Raw genomic sequence first — 25,430 nt, 5'->3', positions numbered from 1 at the left:
GAAAAAAGCAAAAAAAAAAAAAACAAAAATAAAAACAAAAAGAAATACTTGTTTTCCCACCTTTCTAAGCTAGTATAGTCCAGTTTTCAGGTTAGTGCTGAATTCAGGGCTGTGTTACAAGCTTCTGTGTTTACCCATACCTTACTTGGATAGAAGGACGATTCTCTGTTCACTGTGAGAGAGGGAGCTTTGAGCAGCCTGTCTGTCCCTGGAGGAGTGGTTTCAGCCCAGAAATTAGTAGTTTATTGGCCATTTTGGGCTAATTTCTATCTCTTTCATTTTTCTGCTATAAAACCCACATTTGCGTGGTTTTGCGCACTGGTTAGCTAGGGTATAACTATTCCCGGCTCCACAAACTCTACTCTTCAATTTTTCCCTTGGAACTTGACAAACTTTCAACTTAAGCACTCAAATCATTCACTTCTCATCCCAACATTTGCTGAAAACTCATAGCAAGCATTAATAAACCTTAGCACTAGACCCCCCCTATACTGTAGAGAAGGACAAGGCTCTCTATTCAACCTTACTAGCCAATCAGTAAAACAGTTCACTGTACCTATCCAGGCATGTCCAAAGGGCAGTTTCAGGTGTACTCCCTGGTCCAACTGGTGAATCTGGGGATTCTGAGGCAATGTTAAAATTGCCTCATGTACACAGACAACCCTCTCCTCCTTCCACCAAACACTAATACATGCGAGAGATGCAATTATACAGCCAAACTGGAGGCTAAGCTCTCTCAACCCAAGACTGGACCAGGCAGTCAAGATGAGAAGGGAATTATTTGCATCACACCACCAGTCGCAAATAGACCTAGGAAACCAGCACCGGCAAAAAACACACATAAATACACGAAAACATACTCGGAGGCTCTAAATAAAAATCTGCAAAAGCAACAGAGACCTCCAAAGCAGACATCCAAACAACCTCCAACCCCCCCAACACAAACCATGAAACATATACTTCACAAAACCAGTGTGCCATGCAATCACAGCCCTTAAGGCAAAATAACATATCCAACACACTAGTAATAGGTGACTCTATAGTCAAGCACACTAACGTCCCACTCACTAGGCTGAACAAGGAGACGGTTACTGTTAGCTGCCTGTCAGGTGCCAGGATCCGCCACATAACGCAAGCACTCAGGTCACTCCAGAACAAGTACAAATATGACTCTGTCATTGTCCATGTTGGTGTGAATGACCTGAGTCGTACCTCCCTGGACTACATGAAAAGAGACATGGAGGAGCTCTCTGATTACGTAGCCCAGACTGGTATGACCCTGACCCTGAGTAGCATCCTGCCCCCACCAAGAATGATACCATGATATAGAGGAAAAATGATCAATTTCAACAATTGGATAAGCTTCTGGTGTCATTCAATGGGGATCCAGTGTCTGTCAGCCTGGGAGGACATGCTTGACAAGCCATGCTGCTTTGCTAGAGATGGCTTGCACCTGTCACCCTTAGGCTTTTGAATACTGGCCAAGGCTCTTGCCACCCCCATAGTACCTTTTTAGGCAAGACTCAAAAGACAAACCCACCGCTGTAAATAGAGCAAGTAACAAAAAACTGAGGGTAATGCTACTCAATGCCAGAAGTCTAAACCTCAAAATGCACGCACTCAAGGCACTCTTCAGTATGGAGAAAATCAATATATGTGCAGTAACAAAAACCTGGTTCAAGGCTCCAGAGAGCACCCCAGCACTACCAGGCTACAACCCATACCATACATTTTGGCCACAAAACCCGGACCGAAATACAAAAGGCGGGAAAGTATCCATATTCATCAAGGATACCCTCACCTCCAGGTTAGTGGCACAGCACGATGCTTCAGAGATCATCCACGTGCAACTAACAATGGGCAAAACTGCTATTCAAATTATAGCTTGCTACAGATCCCCTGCCATGTCCCAGGATCCCCACTCCGCATTCCTGGAAACACTGGGAAACATAAAGGTCCTACCAAACACCCTGATATTGGATGATTTCAATTACCCAAACATTAACTGGGAGAACTACTCAAGTACAAACTCCCTTGCCCAACATGTCCTAGAATTTATAAACTCAAACGCCCTGGATCAACTGGTCAACACCCCCACCAGAGGTGAAAACATACTGGACCTGGTCATGACCAACATGGGCGACCGGTGTTCCACACCGGACATCAACCCCTCGTTGGTTAGATCTGACCATAAACTAATCACTCTGGATATCCATATTCCGCCATGACCCCTGGTCAAAGAAACCACCATGAAAAATTTTTCAAAAGCAAACCACGTTACTTAAGACTGAGGTGGGAAGTTTCAAAGCCCCCATGCTAAAGGATAACACTGTCCAAGCTGCAAAATCCTTTACTAATGCACTCTACAGGCACCTACAAGAATGCATGGATCATGCTATCCCAAACAAAACCAAGACTCACTCCTCCAAGAAAAGGAAACCAGTCTGGTGGACCCTTGCCATAAACAAGCTATACAATAGAAGGAGGAAACTAGTACAGAAAAGAGTAAAATCCCAAGAAGGGAACATCCCTGATCACTATCAGCAAGAAACTACATTCTCTCATAAATTCATCCAAGGCTAGCTTCGAAAGAAAAATTGCCATGGACTCCAAAGATAACCACAAGGCATTCTTTAGCTATGTCAAGAATCTAAGTGGCAATTCTCAGATCTGCTCAGAGTTAGTGCAGAATGGCAGAAAATACACTGAACCGACCGATATAGCCAACATCCTGGCAGACAGGTTCAGTGCAAACTTCACCTCCCTCTCACCCCCAAAAGGGCCCATAACTATACCAGAAGAATGTAGTGCCCCTGAAATCACAGACACTCAGGTTAAAACAGCCCTCTCCAAACCCAAAAACACAGCATGAATGGGACTGGATGGTGTCCCAGGCTGTGTCCTACAAGAGCTCAAAGATGAACTAACCCCTCACCTAAACACACTGTTTAAACTCAGCCTCTCCACAGGCTATGTGCCCACATAGTGGCGCACAGCAACAGTTATTCCTCTCCACAAAAGTGGAGCCACAATGGACCCGGGGAACTATCGCCCTATAAGCCTGACTAGCTTGGTCTGCAAAGCTATGGAGCGCATCATCATGGATCTAATTAACAGAGACATTGGGAACCTCCAAACACTGGACCGTATCCAGTTTGGCTTTGTTAAGGTCAGATCATTCCTCCTAAACCTGGTGGACTTCTTTGAGAAAGTTACCAAGGCTATAGAGGAGGGAAAGGTGGTCCACATAGCCTACCTAGACCTCACAAAGGCCTTCGACACCATTCCTCACTCAGGTATTATAGACAAACTCACCAGCCTGAACATAAACCCCTACATCATGAGATGGGTTGCCAACTGGCTCACGGACAGAACCCACATGGTAATAGTTGCGGGAGCTAGGTCTGACTCTAAACCGGTTACAAGTGGCATTCCTCAGAGCTCAGTTCTAGGACCCCTCCTGTTTGGCATATACTTCTCAGAGGTACAGGCAAGCACAGGAGGACTATGGCTGACCAAGTTCACAGATGACTGCAAACTAGGGGCTATAATTGACTCTCCGGCTGACTCAGACATCCTCCAAACGGGTCTTACTGAGACAGATACCTGGTGTCAAAACCATGGCCTCAAGCTAAATGCCAAAAAGTGCATAGTCATCCCCTTTGGAAAAAACAAATTACCCACAAGCTATTACATAGGTGGTAGCCCCCTAAATACGGAATACGTAATAAGGGATCTGGGGACCCAAGTAGATAGTAACCTCTCCTTTGATAATCACATTGCCAAAGTGGTTAGAAAATCCTTCTATGTGGCCCACGTAATCACAAAAGAGTTTGTATCCAGATCAAAAGAGATCATTGGGCCCCCTCTACACATCACTCATCAAACCCATCATAGAGTACAATGCCCCATTTGGGATGTACCTTACAAGACACCTGCAACAACTGGAAAGACCACAGAAGTACCTCACCAAGAGGATCACTGGCCTCAAGCAGATGCCCTATGCAGTTCGACTGAAGAAACTCCAGCTGTACTCGGTTGCATACTGCCTACTCAGAGGTGATCTCTGCCTGACATAAAAGGCCATGTCCAACCCAGAATTGATGGACATGCTTCACCTAAAGAAAACTATATCCCCTCGAGCCACACGTTCTAGGGATCTAAACCTCACCACAACAATAAATAGGATGTGCTGGAGGGATAGATTCCTGTCCCAGAGACTTCCCATGCTCTGGAACAAGATTCCAATCTACACTGAGCAGTGTGCCTTGCTAACCCTCTTCAAGAGAAACCTTGACGAGTGGATGGGAAACAGAAAGTCTACCCTAGGGATCACTTCAATGGCTCTGCTGGAAAGAGGCACAGGGAACTAATCTAAGGGGGCAGCGGAAGCCAACACATTCCAGCTAGTCTTATAAATGCCTTTGGGCAGATAGCCTAGTACCTACCTATGAACCTATAGTCTGTCAGGAATTACCTCAATGCTAGGGGGGAATTTAACATCTTATAGTCTGTCTGGAATTACCTGAATGCTAGGAGGGAGTTTAAGATCTTACAGTCTGTCTGGAATTGCCTGAATGCTGAAAGGGAGTTTAACATCTTATAGTCTGTCTGGAATTACCTCAATGCTGGAAGGGAATTTAGCATCTTACAGTCTGTCTGGAATTACCTGAATGCTAGGAAGGAATTTCACATCTTATAGTCTGTCTGGAATTACCTCAATGCTGGGAGGGAATTTAACATCTTATAGTCCGTCAGGAATTACCTCAGTGCTGGGAGGGAATTTACCATCTTATAGTCTTTCTGGAATTACCTCAGTGCTGGGAGGGAATTTACCATCTTATAGTCTGTCTGGAATTACCTTAATGCTGGGAGAGAATTTATCATCTTATACTCTGTCTGGAATTACCTCAATGCTGGGAGGGAATTTACCATCTTATAGTCTGTCTGGAATTACTTCAGTCCTAGGAGGGAATTTACCATCATACAGTCGGTCGGGAATTACCTCAGCGCTAGGAGGGAATTTACTATCGTATAGTCTGCTGGAATTGCCTCACTGCTAGGAGGGAATTTACCATAGTATAGTATGTCTGGAATTACCTCAATACTAGGAGGGAATTTAACATTGTATAGTCTGCCTGGAACAAATTGGGTGTGCAATGGATGAGAAAGAAACATTTTGGAGTGAATTGGATGAAGTGGTGATGACTGTACCCAAGGGTGAGAGAGTGGTGATTGGAGCAGATTTCAATGGGCATGTTGGTGAAGGGAACAGAGGGGATGAGGAAGTGATGGGTAGGTATGGTGTTAAACAAAGGAATGCAGAAGGTCAGATGGTAGTGGATTTTGCGAAAAGGATGGACATGGCTGTGGTGAATATGTATTTTAACAAGAGGGAGGAGCATAGGGTGACATACAAGAGTGGAGGAAGATGCACACAGGTGGATTATATCTTATGTAAGAGGGCCAGTTTGAAGAAGATTGGAGACTGTAAAGTGGTGACTGGAGAAAGTGTCGTTAGGTAGCATAGGATACTGGTTTGTAGGATGACGTTGGTTATCAAGAAGAGGAGGGGGGGTGTGAGGGCAGCACCAAGGATCAAGTGGTGGAAATTGATAAAGGGTAAATGTGAGGTGGTGTTCAGGGATGAGTTAAGGCAGGCACTGGGTGGCAGTGAAGAGTTACCAAATAGCTGGGTAACTACAGCAGAGCTAGTAAGGGAGACAGCTAGAAAGGTGTTTGGTATCACATCTGGACAGAGGACGGATGACAAGGAGACATGGTGGTGGAATGAGGAAGTACAGGAGAGTATACAGAGAAAGAGGTTGGCAAAGAAGAAGTGGGATTGTCAGAGAGATGAAGAAAGTAGACAGGAGTATAAGGAGATGAGGTGTATGGCAAAGAAAGAGGTGGCGAAGGCTAAGGATAAGGCATATGAAGAGTTGTATGAAAGGTTGGACACTAAGGAGGGAGAAAAGGATCTGTACCGATTGGCTAGACAGAGGGATCGAGCTAGGAAAGATGTGCAGCAGGTAAAGGTGATAAAGGATAATGAGGGAAACATACTCACAAGTGAGGAGAGTGTGTTGAGGAGATGGAAAGAGTACTTTGAGGGGTTGATGAATGAAGAGAATGAGAGGGAGAGAAGGTTGGATGATGTAGGGATAGTGAATCATGAAGTACAATGGATTAGCAAGGAGGAAGTAAGGATAGCTATGAAGAGAATGAAGAATGGAAAGGCTGTTGGCCCAAATGACATACCTGTGGAAGCATGGAGGTGTTTAGGTGAAATGGCAGTGGAGTTTTTAACCAGATTGTTTAATGAAATCTTGGAAAGTGAGAGGATGCCTGAGGAATGGAGAAAAAGTGTTTTGGTACCGATTTTTAAGAATAAGGGTGATGTTCAGAGCTGTAGTAACAACAGAGGGATTAAATTAATCAGTCACAGCATGAAGTTATGGAAAAGAGTAGTGGAAGCAAGGTTAAGAAGGGACGTGATGATTAGTGATCAGCAGTATGGTTTCACACCAGGAAAGAGCACTACAGATGCGATCTTTGCTCTGAGAGTGTTGATGGAGAAGTACAGAGAATGTCAGAAGGAGTTGCATTGTGTTTTTGTAGACTTAGAGAAAGCATATGACAGGGTGCCTAGAGAGGAGTTGTGGTATTGTATGAGGAAGTCAGGAGTGTCAGAAAAGTATGTAAGAGTGGTACAGGATATGTACGAGGGTAGTGTGACAGCGGTGAGGTCTGTGGTGGGAGTGACGGATGCATTTAAGGTGGAGGTGGGGTTACATCAAGGATCAGCTCTGAGCCCTTTCTTATTTACAATGGTGATGGACAGGTTGACAGACGAGATCAGACAGGAGTCCCCGTGGACTATAATGTTTGCAGATGACATTGTGATCTGTAGTGAGAGTAGGGAACAGGTGGAGGAGACCCTGGAGAGATGGAGATATGCTCTAGAGAGAAGAGGAATGAAGGTCAGCAGGACTAAGACAGAATATATGTGTGTGAATGAGAGGGATAGAGGAATGGTGAGGATGCAAGGAGTAGAGGTGGTGAAGGTGGATGAGTTTAAATACTTGGGGTCAATAGTTCAGAGTAACGGTGAGTTTGGAAGAGAGGTGAAGAAGAGAGTACAGGCAGGATGGAGTGGGTGGAGAAGAGTGTCAGGAATGTTTTGCAACAGACGAGTACCAGTAAGAGTGAAAGGGAAGGTCTACAAGAGGGTAGTGAGACCAGCTATGTTATATGGGTTGGAGACAGTGACATTGACAAAAAGGCAGGAGTTTGAACTGGATGTGGCAGAATTAAAGATGTTAAGATTTGCACTGGGTGTGACGAGGGTGGACAGGATTAGGAATAAGTATATTAGAAGGTCAGCCCAGGTTGGAAGGTTTGGAGACAAAGGCAGAGAGGCACAATTACGTTGGTTTGGGCATGTGCTGAGGAGGGATGCTGAGTATATTGGGAAAAAGATGCTAAGGATGAAGCTACCAGGTAACAGGAAAAGAGGAAAGCCTAAGATAAAGTTTATGGATGTGGTGAGAGGGGACATGCAGGTGGTTGGTGTGACAGAGCAAGATGCAGAAGACAGGAAGAAATGGAAACAGGTGATCTGCTGTGGCGACCCCTAACAGGAACAGCCGAAAGAAGATGATGATGATAGTCTGTCTGGAATTACCTCAATGTTAGGAGGGAATTTAACATCATATAGTCTGTCTGGAATTACCTCAATGCTGAATTTAACATTGTATAGAATTACCTCAATGCTAGGAGGGAATTTAACATCATATAGTCTGTCTGGAATTACCTCAATGCTAGGAGGGAATTTAACATCCTATAGTCTGTCTGGAATTACCTCAATGCTAGCAGGGAATTTAACATCCTATAGTCTGTCTGGAATTACCTCAATGCTAGGAGGCAATTTAACATTGGTATAGTCTGTCTGGAATTACCTCAATGCTAGGAGGGAATTTAACATTGTATAGTCTGTCTGGAATTACCTCAATGCTAGGAAGGAATTTAACATTGTATAGTCTGTCTGGAATTACTTCAGTGCTAGAAGGGAATTTCACATCTTATAGTCTGTCCGGAATTACCTCAATGCTAGGAGGGAATTTCACATCTTATAGTCTGTCTGGAATTACCTCAATGCTAGGAGGGAATTTAATATCTTATAGTTACATGCTTCATCATTTGCATTGGGTACCAAAGCCACTGCACCAGAAGGTGCTGTAATTGGCTGTAGATTTAGTTGTTTGATAACCAGGTAAGTGGACTGGTCTGCTGATCCTTTTCAACCATAACCTGGGCTCATTTCAGTGAAGGTTACACTGACAAAGGACACTACAATTATGCAAGAGTTCTGAATTTGCATACATATAAGAATGCAAAATTACACAGAAAAAATCGAGTTAATTGTTGCCAGTTTAGAAGTATATAAATAAGAAAGGCAACATGCATATTTATACACATATGTATTAATACAGGTGACACCGTTTCATCTTAGTCATTGTCTTAAAAAAACAAAATGCTTTTGGGGAGTCCCTGGAAATCTCATTTTTTGTTTCCTCATTTCTGCAAGATGATTCCAAGTAGCTAGGGCAAATGTGTATTTTTACCTATTATTTTACATTTTAGTCTGTCATAGTATTTAATTCATGGCATTTAATATAAAATGCATTTACAGCATACCTCTCAACCTGTTAGTGCAAAAAATCCAGATAAAACCACAAGTAATGGGGGAAGCAAAGACATAAAATAGGGACACGTTTTAAATATTGCTCCTATAAATTTAGAAAGTTGCTAAAATATTTGTATTAGCATGCATTTTCTTAAGATTATGAAGTCTGAAACTCAAATTATGCCATTATTTTGTGATTTAAATACTCAATGACTTACCAGAAAACCACACATTTTATGAGGCACAGACCAAATGTATGAGGCAAAAATCTGGACATTCTGTGACTATCTGGACAGTTGAGAGGTATGATCATAGGATCATAGGAAGTTACTAGGCTCATAGCCCTAGGGCCCTTATAAGCCTAGCCACATTCTACCCTTATTTACAAGATCAACACCAATTGCCCCTGTCCAAGAGGGACACAGGTGGAAGCCCCAGGTTGAATTTATGGTTACCCATCCAATCATCCAGATTGCGTTTGATGAGGACCAATGAGGTGCTCTGTTTGACATGAAGCTGCAGTCCATTCCAAAAGTGTGGTAACCTCTGGCAGAAATATCTGTCCCTCCAGTAGGTTCTGATAATGTCACATACCAGGTTAAGGTCTTTAAAGTGAGTGACCCGTGTACCATTTGACTTGCAGATATGCAGCATTTCCAGTAAAGCAGGGTCAAAGACTGCCTTATATGCAAGGCATAAATCACATCTGAGTAGCCTGTATAAAACAGAATAAAGTGACAATGATTTCAGAAGATCCACATAGGACAGATGCTGAAGATCTTGAATTTTCCTTCTTAAGAACCTTTGTGGTCTCTCCAATTGCTGCTGGTGCTTGGAAAGGTACATACCAAAAGGGGTGTTGTAGTCAATTATTGGCCTGATTAGGAAAGAGTACAGAGAGGTTATAACTTCTTTTTTTTTCTGGTTACAATGCCCTTACCTTTGAGATGAGCAATATAGAATGCTCTTCTTACCACTGTGGAGACATGGTGGTCAAAGGTAAGGTTGCTGTCAACCTGTGTGCCCAGGTCTGTCACCACTGAGTGCGTACTTAGGGTATTGTTACTGATGTGGTAGTTTGCAGGAACAGCACAATTACCAAAAGGGATGATAATACATTTTTTTGCACTGAGTTTAAGGCCATGACTTTGGCAACAGTCATTTGTTTGTGTAAGATCCTCTCGTAGGATGTTGACATCATTTGGAGATTCTATGACAGCTCTCAGTTTGCAGTCATCAGCAAACTTTGTCAGCCGCAGAACTTTAGTTTTAGCTTGTACTTTAGAGAAATAGATTTCAAACAATGGAGGTCCCAGGTCTGATCCCACTGGAACACCACTGGCTACAGGTCTGCTGTTTGAGGTAGATTCCCCTATTTTGACTATGTGGGTTCTAACAGTGATCCATTTAGTAACCCATCTAACAATATAAGGGTTGATACCTAACTGGGTGAGTTTGTCTGAGTGGCGGATAGTGTCAAAAGCCTTGGCTAATTCTAGGTAGACTGTATGCACAGATTTCCCCTCGTCCAGGGCCTTGGTGACTGTCTCGAAGATGTCCACCAAGTTTAATAGGCATGATCTCCCTTTCACAAATCCAAACTGAGTAGTGTCAACTGTTTGGAGATTACCTATATCTTTGTTAATAAGATCCATGATGATTCACTCCATGGCCTTGCAGGTAAGGCTAGTCAGGCTAATAGGTCTATAGTTCCCAGGGTCAGTGGAAGCACCACCTTTTTGCAAGGGGATAACAGTGGTCATTTTCCATTCAGTTGGGACAAAGCTGGTGCTTAGACTATGATTGAAAAGAGTAGCCAGTGGTGTTGCTAATTCTTATTTGAGCCCATGTAGGACACAACCTGGGATGTTAGCATGCCTCATAGATGCTGTGTTTTTGGCCTCAGAGAGGGTGTTTATGATCTGCTCCTTAGAGATACAAGGTAGAGGACAGGTGGTAGGGATGTCATGGGGTACGTGTGGTGGGGACAGGGGAGTGAAGTTTTCACAGCACCTGTCAGCTAACAGGTTAGCTATGTACACAGGCTTAGTATATGTGGTATCATTAACTACCAGTTTGGCACAAACATGAGTCTTTCCTTTTAAGTTATAGATGTAACTAAAGAATGCCTTATGGTTGTCCTTAGTTGAGGAAGGTAATTTGGATTCGTAGTTTGCTTTGGAGGACTTCACAAGAAGTCTTATTTGCTTGTTTAAGCTGAGGAGGGAGTGTTTCCAGTTTAGGGCTCACTCCCTCTTATTCTTAGACAGCAATTTCTTCCTTTTATTGGAAAGCCTGTTAATGGCAGTTGTCCTCCAGGCAGGTTTGGTCTTCCTTGAGGAGCTTGTTTTGGTCCTATCAGGTATGGCTGAATCAATGCAGTTATGCAGGTGTTTATATAAAGCATTGATGTAGAAATCGGCAGAGTTGCCAGTTCCATTTGAGGAGGGAGGTGTAGTAAAGCTATTTATACCATCCCGTAAGAGGTTATAGTCTGCTTTGGAGAAGTTTTTTAGTTTAGTTGCTGCTGGAGGGGGGGGGGGGGGGTAAGGTGTGATAGTTACTTCAAATGACACTGATTTGTAGTCAGATCTCACTAGGGAAGACCTCACAGTGGGAGTGCTACAGTGGTCCCCCATATTGGCAAACACCAGATCCGGGATGTTAGGGTGCCAACCAGCTGGTCCAGGGCATTGGAGTTAACAAAGTTGAGGAAACTTTGGTCAAGTGAGTTAGAGTACGAGTAATTTACCCAGTCAATGGATGGGTAGTTAAAGTCGCCCAAAGCCATGGTGTTCAGATGTATATTGATAGACTCAAATATTTCCAAGTAGACAGAGTGGATGTCCTGATTCATGGAGGGGCGTCCTGTACCTGGCAATGACTTAAATAGGTGTCCTACTAACAGTTAATTGCACCTGAAGTATCTCCAGGGAATCATACTGTTAACCAATCTGGAGGTGTATTAATCTTTAATGAATATTGATACATAACCTCCTTTAGTTTTCACACCTACAGGTTTGAGGTCTGAACATGTGGAAGGAGGTGTAGCCTGGTATGGCTGGATTGCTCTCCACAGCCTTGAACCAGGTCTCTGTGACTGCACAAATGTCTGCGTTTTCCAAGGTGAGGACTGCTTCCAATGAGTGCAGTTTTACATTAAGACTCCTAGCATTTAGCAGCATAACCCTGAGGTTGTTTTTAGATGGAATTTTTACATTGGGAATTTTGTCCTTGAGACACTGCCTAAAAAGGCACTATTGGGGTGATACGAGCCTTAGCCAGTAGCAGAAATCCCAGGGGTGACAGATGAAGACCATCTCTGGCAAAGCATCGAGGTCTGTCGATCATGACATCCTAGACTGACAAACACTGAATCCTCTTAGAATGACACCAGAAACTATGCCATTTATTGAAGTCAATCATTTTCTATTTGTATTGAGGCATCATCATAGGTGAAGGTAAAATGCTGCTTAAGGCTAGGGACATACCTGCCTGAGACACGTAGTCTGAGAGCTCAGTCATGTCTCTCTTCATATAGTCCAGAGAGGTGCATCTCAAGTTATTCACACCAACATGGACGATGACAGAGTCATAACAGTATCTGTTTTTGAGAGACTTGAGCCCTTGTGTGATATAATAAACTTGCACTGAACAGTTGTATTATCAGTGTAGTTCTTTGATAAAGGATGGTGGGAGAAGAAGTTTGAACTTTAGCAGCTGAACTTTTTAGCTCCTAAAGTTACATATACTAGCATATTCTCATGTTACATCTTGCCAAAATAGCTATTAGAAAAGAAGTAATAAATACCCAAATTTGAAGTCTCTAATCATTACCTGTCTTTCTGGGAAATCTGAAGTCCATCATTTAATTTCTGTTCTGAGAAAGGGAAAGATGACGCACCCCATTGTAGCCAAGACTGCTATAAAAACATTATTCAAGGAGGAGCTAAGTTAGACATTTGACTCTTGTGTACTATGTCTAAATTCTACAAGTAAGTTTCGAGAAATGAACAACTCAAATTTCCAAGAAATAAGCTTGAGACAGTCATCCAGCAACTGATAAATATGGACTCCCTGAAAAATCAGATGTGCATATGCTAGGTTATTTGGTATATTTGTTGGACTCAATAGAAAGGCCAGGGAGTTATACAGTAAAATGAATGTTTATAAAACTGCCCACCTTACACCACAGAAACTTGATGTGAGACTTCATTTAGGATGCAAAGATAAACATCTTGCATGTCCAGAATTGATAGAAAGGTATTTTATTGCAGAAGTAATAATTTAGAAAACAAAACTGGTTATTAACTAGTTCAGATCTGATAAAATTGAAATTGTCATTGTTTTTGTTTCTGGGGCTAAAAACACCTTGAAAACATTTTTAATTTTGTGCTTCTGGAACTGGTTCAGCTTTAATATCCATAAATATTTGAAGCATGGGCATGACTAAAAATATCTAATACTTTGGAGTAAAAGGGAGAGTTCCCAGAACTGCTGTGCTGTAAAGTTTGGACATGTCAATGTTTACAAAAGAAAAAAAAATCTAACCTCCATTTTGTCTGCACAACACAGGGCAGGAAATCTCTGATGGCTGTCAATGTCATAAATGAGAGTGAGACTGGTCTTTGCTGAAGGAGGGCGCTCATCTGTTTCACTTAATGTTCCCTGTGGCTGTCTGTCATTACAAGCCTGTTACATTCTAACGTGCGTTCTACAAAATAACTAGCTTTAAGATAAAAAAAATAAAAATAACTAGCTTTAAGATAACTGTTTAGGAACTAGAAATTTAAATATTTGAATTCAGCTTTTTTTCCCTTTTCCTCCATCAGATGCAGACTTCTGATGTAGTTTCAGTTTTTGGAAGCTTTTTCTAGAGATATAAAATCTGCACTTTGCTTCGACATGTCAGACTGTTGCCGTGCCATACAAATCTGGGGAGGAAGTACAAAGATTGTAACCAAATCCAAGGCCCTACGTTCTTTTACTGCTGGTAGTGCTCTTAATTCAGGGGTGATACCCATACCTTTATGCAATTCTAGTTCATTTGCACCTGAGTCAGCCTTGGGGTTTCTGTTCCTCAATCCCTGAAAACATGTCAGAATTCTTTACAGCATCTGGTTTCCATCATACTTCAAGAAATCAGAAAAGTAATCAAGGATAAATTAAGATTTTTACAATCAAATTTTATGAACGTTGCATATTTTTTAGAGGAACTGAACCCTTAAAATTATACAAAACATTAAGAAACATTAAGAGACATGCCCTTTATAGGGGAACTCAGACTAAAGAAACATCTCCATAAACGGTAGCACAACCCATAGAGGAGGGCATCTGGTCAGAGTCTGGAAGAGGATTGCATTCGTGCTCAGTTTCACATAATTGGTGCTCAAGTTCTTTAAAAAGCAGAAGGTTTTAATTTTGCCAGAAAACTGCATCCATACTTTTGTATCAAGTATTCCTGTGATATGAATTTGTAACGTAGAAATAATAGTGAAATGGAACACCCAACGATCTGCCAGTACACGTCTGATGACTACAGGGCAGGTACACACTTCCTAAAAAAAATAATTTTTTTGATGAGTGTTGATCAAACCAGGGACTGGAACATGGACATGTAATAAAAGATTTGGTAATGAGTTATGAAAGAGTTTAGAAATGTGTGTAGGCTCTAGAGCCAAATATACAAGCTTTCCAATAGCTGATGTAGATTGATGACATACATCCTGAAAATGAATGTCCTTGTTAATCATATTTTAAGCCTGTAAATATTTTCAACAGAAATGTTGAGGGAAGAAGCAGACATGTAAATTTATTTGAAGTAATGTTGCTAGTAAGGAAAAAAAAGGGGACATCAACTTAGCATTGCACGGGGTGTGGCTATATGAACCTAAACTCCAGTAGGAGAATGCTGTCAATGTAGACATTTGCTCAATAAGTACCCAATGCATTTCTTTCAGGCTCAGCAGGCTGCACAGACTGACAGTCTTAGGATTAGTCTTCATTAGAACCTATGCTTCATTTCTACAGCTTTAGAAACAAATATAGTTTTAATACTGCAAGCGATATCATGCAGAATTTATGCTCAGTGAGCACTTCTGAAGTTTTAGCTTGCTTTGTCAACTGAAACTGTAGCACAGTAGGCACATGGAGTAGAAATTACACATGATTTTGAAGTACAGTCCTCAACCAGACAAGACACTGAAAGTTTATTTAAACAAACAGGACTTTGTGGATGCCACTTATTATAAGCAATTCTGAAACTAAAGTTTTGAAGAGAAACCCTGAAGTTTTTTAACCAAGGCAGGTGAGAAAAAAAAGGTTTGAGTGTCTTGATAAAGAAGGGGCTGCTGGATTATGATCAATCAATCCATCCGTTGCTTGTTATGGCCGATCTGCACTCAACAGCTGTGATGTGGGAATGCAACGAGACACATTAGGGGATATTGTAGCTTTTGACAAACCCGATGGTCATAATGAATCCTCCAGCAATGTTCTTTACAGTGTAATTCCATCAGCTAATATCTGTATAGAGTGTGAGAAGAAGTAGAATCAAGAAATAATCGCATCCTGACTTTTAATAAAATATGGCTAGCAAGAGCGGATCACTGGTGTCAAAATGCAGCGTATTCTAGGTGGGCTTGCATAATGACAAAAGCTATTACACTGCAGATGAAGGTAGACACTGCCACTGAAAGCAAAAAATAAATGAACACTAGAAAATAAAAAGTATCTAGAGATATACAATATGAGCTTGCTGTCCCAGCAGACCAGATCATTTGGGGGTCATGTCACAGTCACCATGTTACAAATACTGAATCAGTTTATTGGTGGCAGCAAGGAAAGCAAAAGAATTTTATGAAGTACCACCAGATTTAAAGCCACATTTAGCACCAGAATTTTATAAAGTACCACAAGATTTAAAGCCATGTTTAGCACGAGAATTTTAGTAAGTACCACATGATTTAAAGCCGTGTTTGCATTACATAATATCTTAAGTTGCTGCTGTGTGACATACTTATTTAGGCTTTTCTTTTGTCAATTATTCCATCCCTTCTACCCAATTAGCTAATCTGTGTCTCAAGGTGACTTTTTAAACTTGGGTCACTTGATGATATCCACAAGAATGAATACTTGCCCAAAGAGGTTTTCAATTTTAATAGAGTAATGTATACATTATACACATTCTATATATATATACATTATTCTAAATGTACATCTTCTAGTACCTTACTTTGTTTGTTTGTGTTTTTCGGCTTTTCCCAGTTAGGGGTCACCACAGCGGAACTCCGGTCCGCTAATGATTGGCAGTAGAGTTTTATGTGCTGGCTTGCTGGGCCTAACGCACAACCTTCAACGAAGGAATGCCCATTCACGCATGTCGTCACACACGCTCTAACTGAGAATCAAACGAGCAATGTCTAACTGGGAGGCAACAACGCTACCGCAGCACCACCACCGCAGTTATCTTCTAGTACATTACTAATTCTCATTAAAAGTTCTCTGAAAGGCATTGTGATCCCAATAACAGAAAGCTCCATTATTCCCAGCAAATACAATTTACACAACTTTCAGCAACATTTTTTGATCTGTACTAAATATTAAACAGCACAACATTTTACAAACCTCGGGAAGCAAAAATAAAATAACAAGTTTATGATTCACCTGCTATAATATGAAACCCCAACAACTTACATATGATTATCCCCATACAAAATAGCTAATAAGCAGAATGCATTCTTCCAACATCCTTAAGTTTCCTTCCCTCTTCAAATTATATTATGCTAACTTAACACTCTCCCAAGCATTCCAGTAACTTTCCCAGCTTTTTTCCATTCGATTTTCACTCCTTTCAATGTAAACCTCAGATGTTGTTAAGTGTTCACTGTGCTCAAGATGTTGTTTGTTATTTTACTGCATACTACTTAATTACTCTGACTTAAATGTTATTGGTGTTTGTTGAAAATGTTTATTGGATGAGCCTGAAATCTGTCCTTATGGATCCATGCCATAGCCTGGTCAAGAGATGTAAATAAATGATACCAGTTTTCCAATTACTACCACCAGAGTCTAAGGTCATGGAGGGTTTTCATCTCTACCCTGTTATTCTCCCACCAATAGGATATGTAATGATACAGAGAAGAGATATTTGTGCTAATATATGCTCATCTCTAGGATGGTCAGCCATGTGAGACTGATGAAATAAATTGCTTTGGCTATACTTTGTCACACATGTCTCGTCAACTGAAGTTCTGCAACCTTCATCTTCCTCAGATATAGTAGCAAAGTGGTCCCACTCTTAATCATGGTCTCTTCTGGCAGCTCCTTCAAAGACCTTGCTATTGCTCCCTGGAGTGGGAGGTTGACATAATGGTTAAGGTGTTTACCTTACAATCACAAGGTGCAGGGTTTGATTCTTACAATGGGTGATTGGCTAGGCTTAAAATGACCTATAAGGGCAGTTAGCCTAGTACTAAAACTATGAACTATAGACCTAGTAACTACACCCTATCTCAGTTTCATTACACAACAGCATCAAATGCAGTACCAATAAGAACTGCAACTTGTTCAAGTTAATTAATCAGAAACAATCACCATCAACCCTATCAAAATGTTTGTGATCATCTAAAAATGTTGGAGCCTTTTGAGAGCTTCCATAAGTCAAAGTTCTCTACTTAAATGCAAAAAAAAATGTGATCAGAGGTTTTAGATGGACATTGATCTGTAATTACTTTTTCATACCGAGACAAGACCTATGCATCCTTCCAGGGCCCCACCTCCCTGCTACTCAATCAATTTGGAGATTGCAGTCACTTGGAATTGTGAAAAAAGGGCTGAATTTTGCAGAGATGAAAGTATATGTCTTCAAATTAAAACAAGATTATAGCTTTTGAAAGCAGTCAGATTACTACAATTTAAACAGCTGCATTTCCATAGGAAAAAACGAAGCCTGGCTTCTGCATAATTCTGAAATTATGTTGGCAAATATACCAAATCTTATAGTTTTAAAAATTAGAAAAAGGCAACAACCTTGTGGTATCTTTATTACTGCATTGATTAACTATTTTTTTTAGATATTAATGGACAAAGTTTAAAGGTGTATATTACCAGTACTCTCAGGGAAGTTTGGAATACTGCTATATTTAAAACACTCTTGGTCCTTCAGATCTTCAGCCAATGACCCTAATCCAGAGCCACATATTACTGCAATCCTGGGCCTGTGTTTTGTCTGGGAGAGTAGCCATTCAGCAGTCTTCTGATAGTCTTCATAGCTTGAAAAAAGAAACAAAGATTAAAATGGATCACACCACTGTTAGCTATTCTGTGTCACAGTACTTATTTGCTATTGCATCAGCATTTCAGTGTTGCATATGTAGCATTAACAACTGCAGCTGTACTTAAGTATGTTTTAGTCAAAGATTCAGCTGACTGGCTTTGAGGATATTATAGACTGATGCTTCTCTGTCGGCATCTGTTTCACTCTTAGCCTTCAGAAGAGCCTGTGGGACTTTTAATTTAGTTAGTGTTAGATATTGTGAAATTATGAGTTGTTTAAACAAATCCTCTGGTGGGAATAATTATTTTTTGGCTGGTCCCATGGTGTGTAAGAATGGAGGTTCTAGTAAAAGTCAGAGAAGGATGTAAATGACCAGACAACAGCTCACTCATTCACTGGATAGTTTGATTCGAGTAGATTGTCACAGTATGAGAAGGAAATGTGTAACTGTTTAATATGGCGTGTACTATACCAATGAAACATGGGTGCTTTTAAGTAAAAACATTTTATAGACCTGATAATGATGGCATTGCACTGTTTGCCAAACAAAATGGCGCCTAGTACCAACCTATGAACCTATGAACAGGGAGTAGGGCAAAACAAACTTCAAGCCAGGCTGGCACTAGTTGCCTTTCACCCACCACTATCTGGCGACAAGTTAACTCACAAACACCTGTGTGGTTTGGAATGTCACACCTCATGCAGTCTATATACATCCTTGGATTCCAGAGGGTTTTCTGACAAATTAACTTAAAAAGTATAAGATAAAGAAATGTAAATATTTTGGGAACATTACAGGCTATTAAAATTATACAAATAGTATTGTTATAAGTGAGAAATATTTTTTACAGTGATAATAGTGCATTTATAGTTTTGTTATAAAAGAATATCTGAATTTCTGCACACAAACCCAGAATTATATTTTTAAACTTTCTCTAACAAATCGACATATGTTGGAAAGTGTACAACCTAGAAATGTATTGTTACAACAGGTTTGTTAGCCAGACATAAGCTTTCACATGGTAACAAGAAATTCCTGAGTGCATGTTTATTGAGATACTAAGTTATGCAAACAGATACTATATAATTAGCATTATAAATAACACTGAACATCTTTCAAAATGTGCAACTTACAGTGCAAACATCAATTACAGCTTACTTCAACAGCATTTATGGTTTCACATGATGCCATGTAAGGGTTTGTAAGTCACTTGTTTTCTGAAGTATTAAGTTAATATGGAAATACTCCTTATTTCCATAATCACCAATAAACAAGTTGTAATATCTCCAGTACAGTGTGATATCAATAGACATTGATGATAACATTTTCTGTCATCCCATGGTGGCATGTCGCACCATACACCTCATTAACACATAGGTCTCTTAGTTATACAAATATGAACATAAATATGAAAATATGAATAATAAGTGGCAAACAGTGATTCATTTCTCTACTGCAGGACATTGTAGATTAACACTCTTAGTGTCACTTTGTTAATATGTCCTTCTTCCTTCAGATGCTACCTATTATTATTTGGTAAGTCACTTGGTTTAAGAAGCCAGACCCAAAAAAGGTCTGGACATGATAAGGAGCTATGGATGTTAAGTGGACATATACAAAAAAGGCTCTATGGGCTTGAATGGGTTCCAGATAAATGTATCGGAGAATGCCCTTCCCATAAAGTGAAGAAGATTCCACGTTGGACAAAGAATGAATGGGTCATTGGAAAAGCTCGGGGATGCTTCAGTGCTCAGGGTGGAAATTCATAGATTCACAGATTGTTACTAGACAAACGGCGTAGCCAATTTTTCCTGAAAGAATAATGATACGCGGTATCCAAGTAGGACATAGAGGGCCTGGCATTTATAAGCTACCTCTGTTCATAGTGGACACGGGTACATTGTCAAATAAAGCAGGCTTTTACTACATCAGTTAGTAATGGAATGTTGATGCATTCAACTTAGTATGTTGAATTTTACATCAGTGAAATTCTCTATTGTGTTTACATTTCTGTCACTATTCAGCTACAGTCTGTACTTCTGTTATTGGAATGAAGGGTACAGCCAAGAGTGGGTGTGTCTATTTTAAGTCAGCTAAATGTTAATCCTAACTGTAAAAATGCATCATTTTTAAATTCTCTGAATAGATGTACGTTTTACTTTCCCATTTCATCTAATGTTACATTAAACTGCACAATGACATTTTTGCCATTATGTAACTAGAGAGGGGTTTGCCTTTTTCAAGTAAAGGTTTTGGTTAACCTGCTCATGAAAACAGGTGGTGGGTACTTCTAATTTATTGTTGCTGAAAAAAAAAACAATGAAATTAAAGAATATGTATTAAATCAATTTGTTTTTAGACAGTTGAATCAAATATTGTATAATATGTTAGGATATAATACACAAACATTTTTATGTGTATTTTGCACATCTGTGAAGTTGTCAGGACACCTTGACTAGTCAACATTACATTAGGAATTTCCTCTTCAGATTCAAAAAAACACTGCTCAGAGAGTAAAGATCAATGCTGCATCAGGACAGCCCCTAAAATAGTAAGACTTGCACATCTTAGTCGGTGGGCCTTGAATAGTCATTCCATGAGCCTAATTTTCAAAATAAAAGTCTACTTAATTCTTTTCAGGCTTTAGTGCATTTCCAAGCACAGTACAGATTAAAAACATGTTTTCTACATTATTAACTGTCTGGATTGAAAAAGTATATATATATATATGATCTCAGTTTTGACTCATTGCAAACTAGTTTCTGTTTTAAAGTTAGATAACTGCATCTCAAATAGCATTCATAACCATGTCCACTTTTCCGGTAGAATTTTTGTTTGATTTGAATGAAGTCACAGTGACTCTGTTCATGTTTTTAAATGTAACAATCAGCTTAACAGGACATCCTGATAATTAAGATATAGTTTATGAAAAGCTTGGGAATATTCCCAGATTCTAAAATGTCCAACAAATGTCAGTCTTTTGATCATTTTGGCTTTCCCAACAGTTTTAGCATTAATAGAAAAATACATTTTTCAAAAGCTCAAATCTCTTTAATAACAGTATTTTCTTTTATCAGGTATGCAGTCAGAATTATTTTTAGTAGCTGCTTTGAAAACTAGTACAGTTTTCACAAATCTGAAAATGTATATGTGAAAGAAAAAAAAATCACATTGGGGGGATCAAATCCTTTACGTCACTTTCTATATCTCACAGAGGCAGGTATCTCATTTACAGTTAAGAGTTTCAACCGGACCCCAAATTCACTTCTCCACTTTTATTTCTGCTTTGTTATTTATTTTACAGTTATCAGGATTTTTACTGAGATACAAATAATGCAGCTTCAAGCAAGACAAAGCCTGAATCACAAATTAACTGTAAGCACAATGCAACAGTTAGCAACATACTTATCTAACACTGTGGCATCCCTCTTCATCAATGGTACTTACTCAAAAGTGAAACACTCAGCACAGGATTCCTTATTTTCAGCAGACCTGTAGTAAATATGACACTACCTGTCAGCAAATCAGATTCATACATTAAAAACAAACAAACATGAAATCTGGATAATTACCTGCGGTCAAAATATCTAACCAGAATGCTGCAGACACCAAAAAATATATCATGTGTAATCATATACTTGTCTCAGTCCTTAACAGTACTGCACACAATTTGTACACAAAATGATACTAATATAAAGAATGGAATTCCATCCCCTAACTGTATACCTAATACTTTCTTAGGGTGGGGGTGGTCACCTCCTCTAAACCAAATTAACATATAAACCCAATCACTCCAAAAAGATGTCTGTCACACACCTAAGAAGCCACATTCTAACGAGATCTAACATTTCACCAATTTTACCCTGAGATAGTGCAGACCATTTGCACTACTTTTTACTCCAGTTAAAGGCTGACTCATCAGAAGGGTAACCTATTCAACTTATAAGATGCCAAACGAAAATCTTCTAGATAGTACAGGCATATGTTAAGTTTGGGGTATTCTCTGCATACATTTGTGAAGGTTCAAATTCTATGCTGATTACGAGAACTGAAGAGACCATCAGAATTCTTTTATTTATTTATTTATTTATTTATACTTTGTTGACTGGGTTAGTCCCACTAGACCAACAGCCTCTTTTCAAGGAAGACCCAAGATAATATTTATATTGAGTAGCAGACATTTTGCCTTTGCTGTGGGGAACTTTCACTGTTCTTTTCGATAAGTACTCTGGGTCATTTACATCCACCTATAAAGGCAAATAGGCCTCAGTTTAATATCTCTTCCAAAGGACAACACTCTCAGGAGTGCAGTGAGCTACACTTGCAGTGTTAATTCCAAGGTTCAGCGGTGATTTTAGGCTAATGACCTCAGAGGGCCTTTTAAAGCCTATCCATGCTTCTCAATGTGAGAATCAAACCTTGCACTTTGATAATTCAATAAAAGTGTTTTAAAAAGGTAAACACCTTACCATTATTCCAATTAGAAAATTAATCTGTCTGCTGTATTAACAATACATGGGGCATTAAGCTAATTTTTCCCTTTGTGGTAGTGATCCATAAACTCAGTGAAGACTAATACAATGTACTTTAGTGAGCAAGCTTGTATGAGAACATTTTTTTTACCAAATAACCAAAACATTTCCTTAGCAGGATATATAAGTTATACAGTCTAAGAATTTTTTTTTACAATTCATTCCACAGAAGAGTGTAATCTAGTATTTCTTATTATAGTACCTCAGGCTAAGTAGAGCACTGCTAAAATGTGATATGTACATTGTAAACATAATTATTTCGAAGGAATGAAAAATCAAAAAAGTAAAACATGAACTCATTCTAAATAGGTGGCACCTGTATTAATCAAGTTTTTGTACTAAAAAACTAACCTTTAGATGCAACATATTAAAGTATGCAACACTGAACTACAATGATGCATGCACAACCTAAGGTAAACTATCTAAATGCAATGACTAGAAATTAGATACATTCTATTGCTATTATGCCTCCTCATTCATACTACCGGGACTAAAGTATCAATATAGGGAAACGCACATATTTCAGCTAGAACAGAGTTTGGTGTGTCCTGACAGATATGTACCATTTTAAGATGCATTTACATACTGTTTTACTGCCATAGCAACATGTGTGCCAATGCCAATTACTTAATCCGATATACAATATGTCTGGAGCACCATTTGGAATAGTGCTTGTGTGCTTGAGTGGGCACCAAGTTGAACCATTTGGTAAGCATTTATATCCCTCCTAAACTGGTCTGTATAGTTTTCAAAAATGCTTCCTTTAATTAACAATTCTTTCATATCTGTGCTGTGGAGTATTAACTTGCAGACGTCAACTACTGTAAAGAACCTGTGCAGCTGAAGATACCATCATATAAGTCAGCCAAGCTTTGTGGTCCTCAGTACCCCATACAATTAATCAGCTTGTGCATTTTCCTTCTGACATTGTATTAGCACCAATTAATGCTTTTGTAATGTTTCTTATCCATTTAAGTGGGCTGGCCCAAGAATCCTTTTCAGACATAACCCAAGCAAAAGCAGAAATGAAAACCTCTTTACTGTCAGCAGGAGTCAGTATTCACATAAGTGTTCACAAAAATCTCCAAGCAGTATTCAAAGATTATAAACTTAAAGACATATAAACAGTATTCTTTTAAATGTTCAGAGATTTGTTGTTTTATTAAAGTACTGAGGGTACATTTTTGGAATTAAAATATAACGTACTTTGTTACACAAAGTGTACATACTTTATTCATAAAATGTCAACTTTTCTGCTAACATTTTGATGGCAAAAGCTAATTTTTGCAGTTTTAAAAGTTCTCACCATATGAATGCATCTTACAATGACTGCTTGCTTATGTTTACACTGTTATTCTGTATATATTTTATGTGCATTATTCACTCACCTAAACTGTTTCTGCCTCTATTTTCAGTTCTGTTTTTTTTTTCATTGCGTAATACTCTACATGCTATTTGTTATTCATCCATTTGAATTTTGTGTTTGAATCTTACTACTTCATGGCTTGAATTATGACTAAAACGTCTTTTAAGCAATTTAGCTACCCAATGAAACTTAAAGGAGAGGGTGCCAAAGAGTAGGTAATCCAGGGGTACTTCATGACCTCCTTCAGCATGCATTAACTGTCCTAGAGACTATACTTATCGCAATATGAAAATGCTTGACAATAAAAAGAAGAGCTAATGGGCTTTCATGGACAGGTAACTCTGATAAGTAGACCGGTGATCAAGGTGTAATAAGTCTCGAACCAAGAAAGAGCCAGACCAATAAACATTCCTCTCCACTGTCCAGATTTTTGGCTCACATTTTTGGTATGTTCCTCATAAAATGTGTGGTTTTCTGGCAAATCATTGGGATGGTCCGAGGATTGAAGTAATTAAATAATGATGTACATTTGAGTTTCAGACTTCAAATCCTTCAGAAAATGTAAAAATGTATGTTAAACCCTGTTACTCTAGCAACTTTTTAAGTTTATAAGAGCAATATTTAAAATTTGTCCCTGTTTTGGGTCTTTGCTCTCATTTTAGCAGGCTTTTTCCAGATTTCTTGCACTAAGAGGCTGAGAGGTATGATCATCAGTGCTAGCCTTGTTAGCACAGCTGACTGACCTAACAGAGCAGGTTTCTTTGATTACTTTTATCAATGTCAGGAAACCACTGAGTTGATAAGCGTATTTATATAAAATTTGGTAGAAACATGAGCTGTCACATGAGATACAGTTGCACAGATCTCAGGCAGGGCAATGTTAGAAGTATTCAAACTGATGCCAGAAGGAGAAGATAAACTTGTTAAATTTGCTGTGTTTATTTGAATTAATATGACAACAATTAATCACACATTCAGCTGATACAGCCGGCAGTATACGTTCTGTTAGTCGGTTAATCTCATTTCTTTTATTAACTTTCTGACAATTGTCTTTTTATTTACTGCAGTATTCCTTACTTGCTGGGAAAAGATGAAAATGTGAGCTTATTAATCAAAACAGCTGATTGCTTTAACAAGTGCAGAGACTTGAAAACAGAAGGACTTACCTGACTTGTTCTTTAGAATGCATGGTGTCAGTCTGTTACAGTTTATCCCCTTAGTTCAATGATTTAGCATAAGAATTCAGTTTAGAGCCGTTCTGAAAACTTTTACTGCTGTATGACTCCTGGGCAATTGCCTTACCTCGGTTTATAAATCCTAATCTGCTCAAATGGAGCTGTGTTCTGTGCATCTGACCAGCTGGGTGTGGGCAAATGCTATCACATGAGTATATGCAAATTAGATAATTAATAAGGGAGTGCTGGAGCAGACATTTCATTTTGCTTTATTATGTGCTTATTTTAAATAAAGATGTAGTCTTTACGGTGACTAAACATTGCAGAATAGTTAATCTTGTTAGTTCTGAGTCATGCAACCTTAGATATTTTTTCCAAGAATTCACATGA

At 39.4% G+C, this 25,430-nt stretch overlaps 1 protein-coding gene across 1 annotated transcript in view; it reads right to left on the bottom strand.

Annotated features, from left to right (window-relative positions):
- Positions 1-25,193, bottom strand: part of LOC122817125 (purine nucleoside phosphorylase-like) — a 167,909-nt gene extending 142,716 nt beyond the window's left edge. The window contains exons 1-2 of the mRNA XM_044090311.1: positions 25,032-25,193; positions 17,798-17,961 (exon numbers count right to left, since the gene is read on the bottom strand). Of these exons, the coding sequence (XP_043946246.1) occupies positions 17,798-17,961; positions 25,032-25,054 (187 nt within the window). The 5' untranslated portion in view covers positions 25,055-25,193. The remainder of the gene's footprint in view (positions 1-17,797; positions 17,962-25,031) is intronic.
- Between the last annotated feature and the right edge of the window lie 237 nt (positions 25,194-25,430).

The sequence above is a fragment of the Protopterus annectens genome, chromosome 12.part0 (genome assembly GCF_019279795.1).
Source record: "Protopterus annectens isolate FY-2018-M chromosome 12.part0, PAN1.0, whole genome shotgun sequence".
NCBI lineage: Eukaryota > Metazoa > Chordata > Ceratodontiformes > Protopteridae > Protopterus > Protopterus annectens.
Note: the sequence above shows the minus strand (reverse complement) of the source record. Positions and strands in the feature narration are given on the sequence as shown.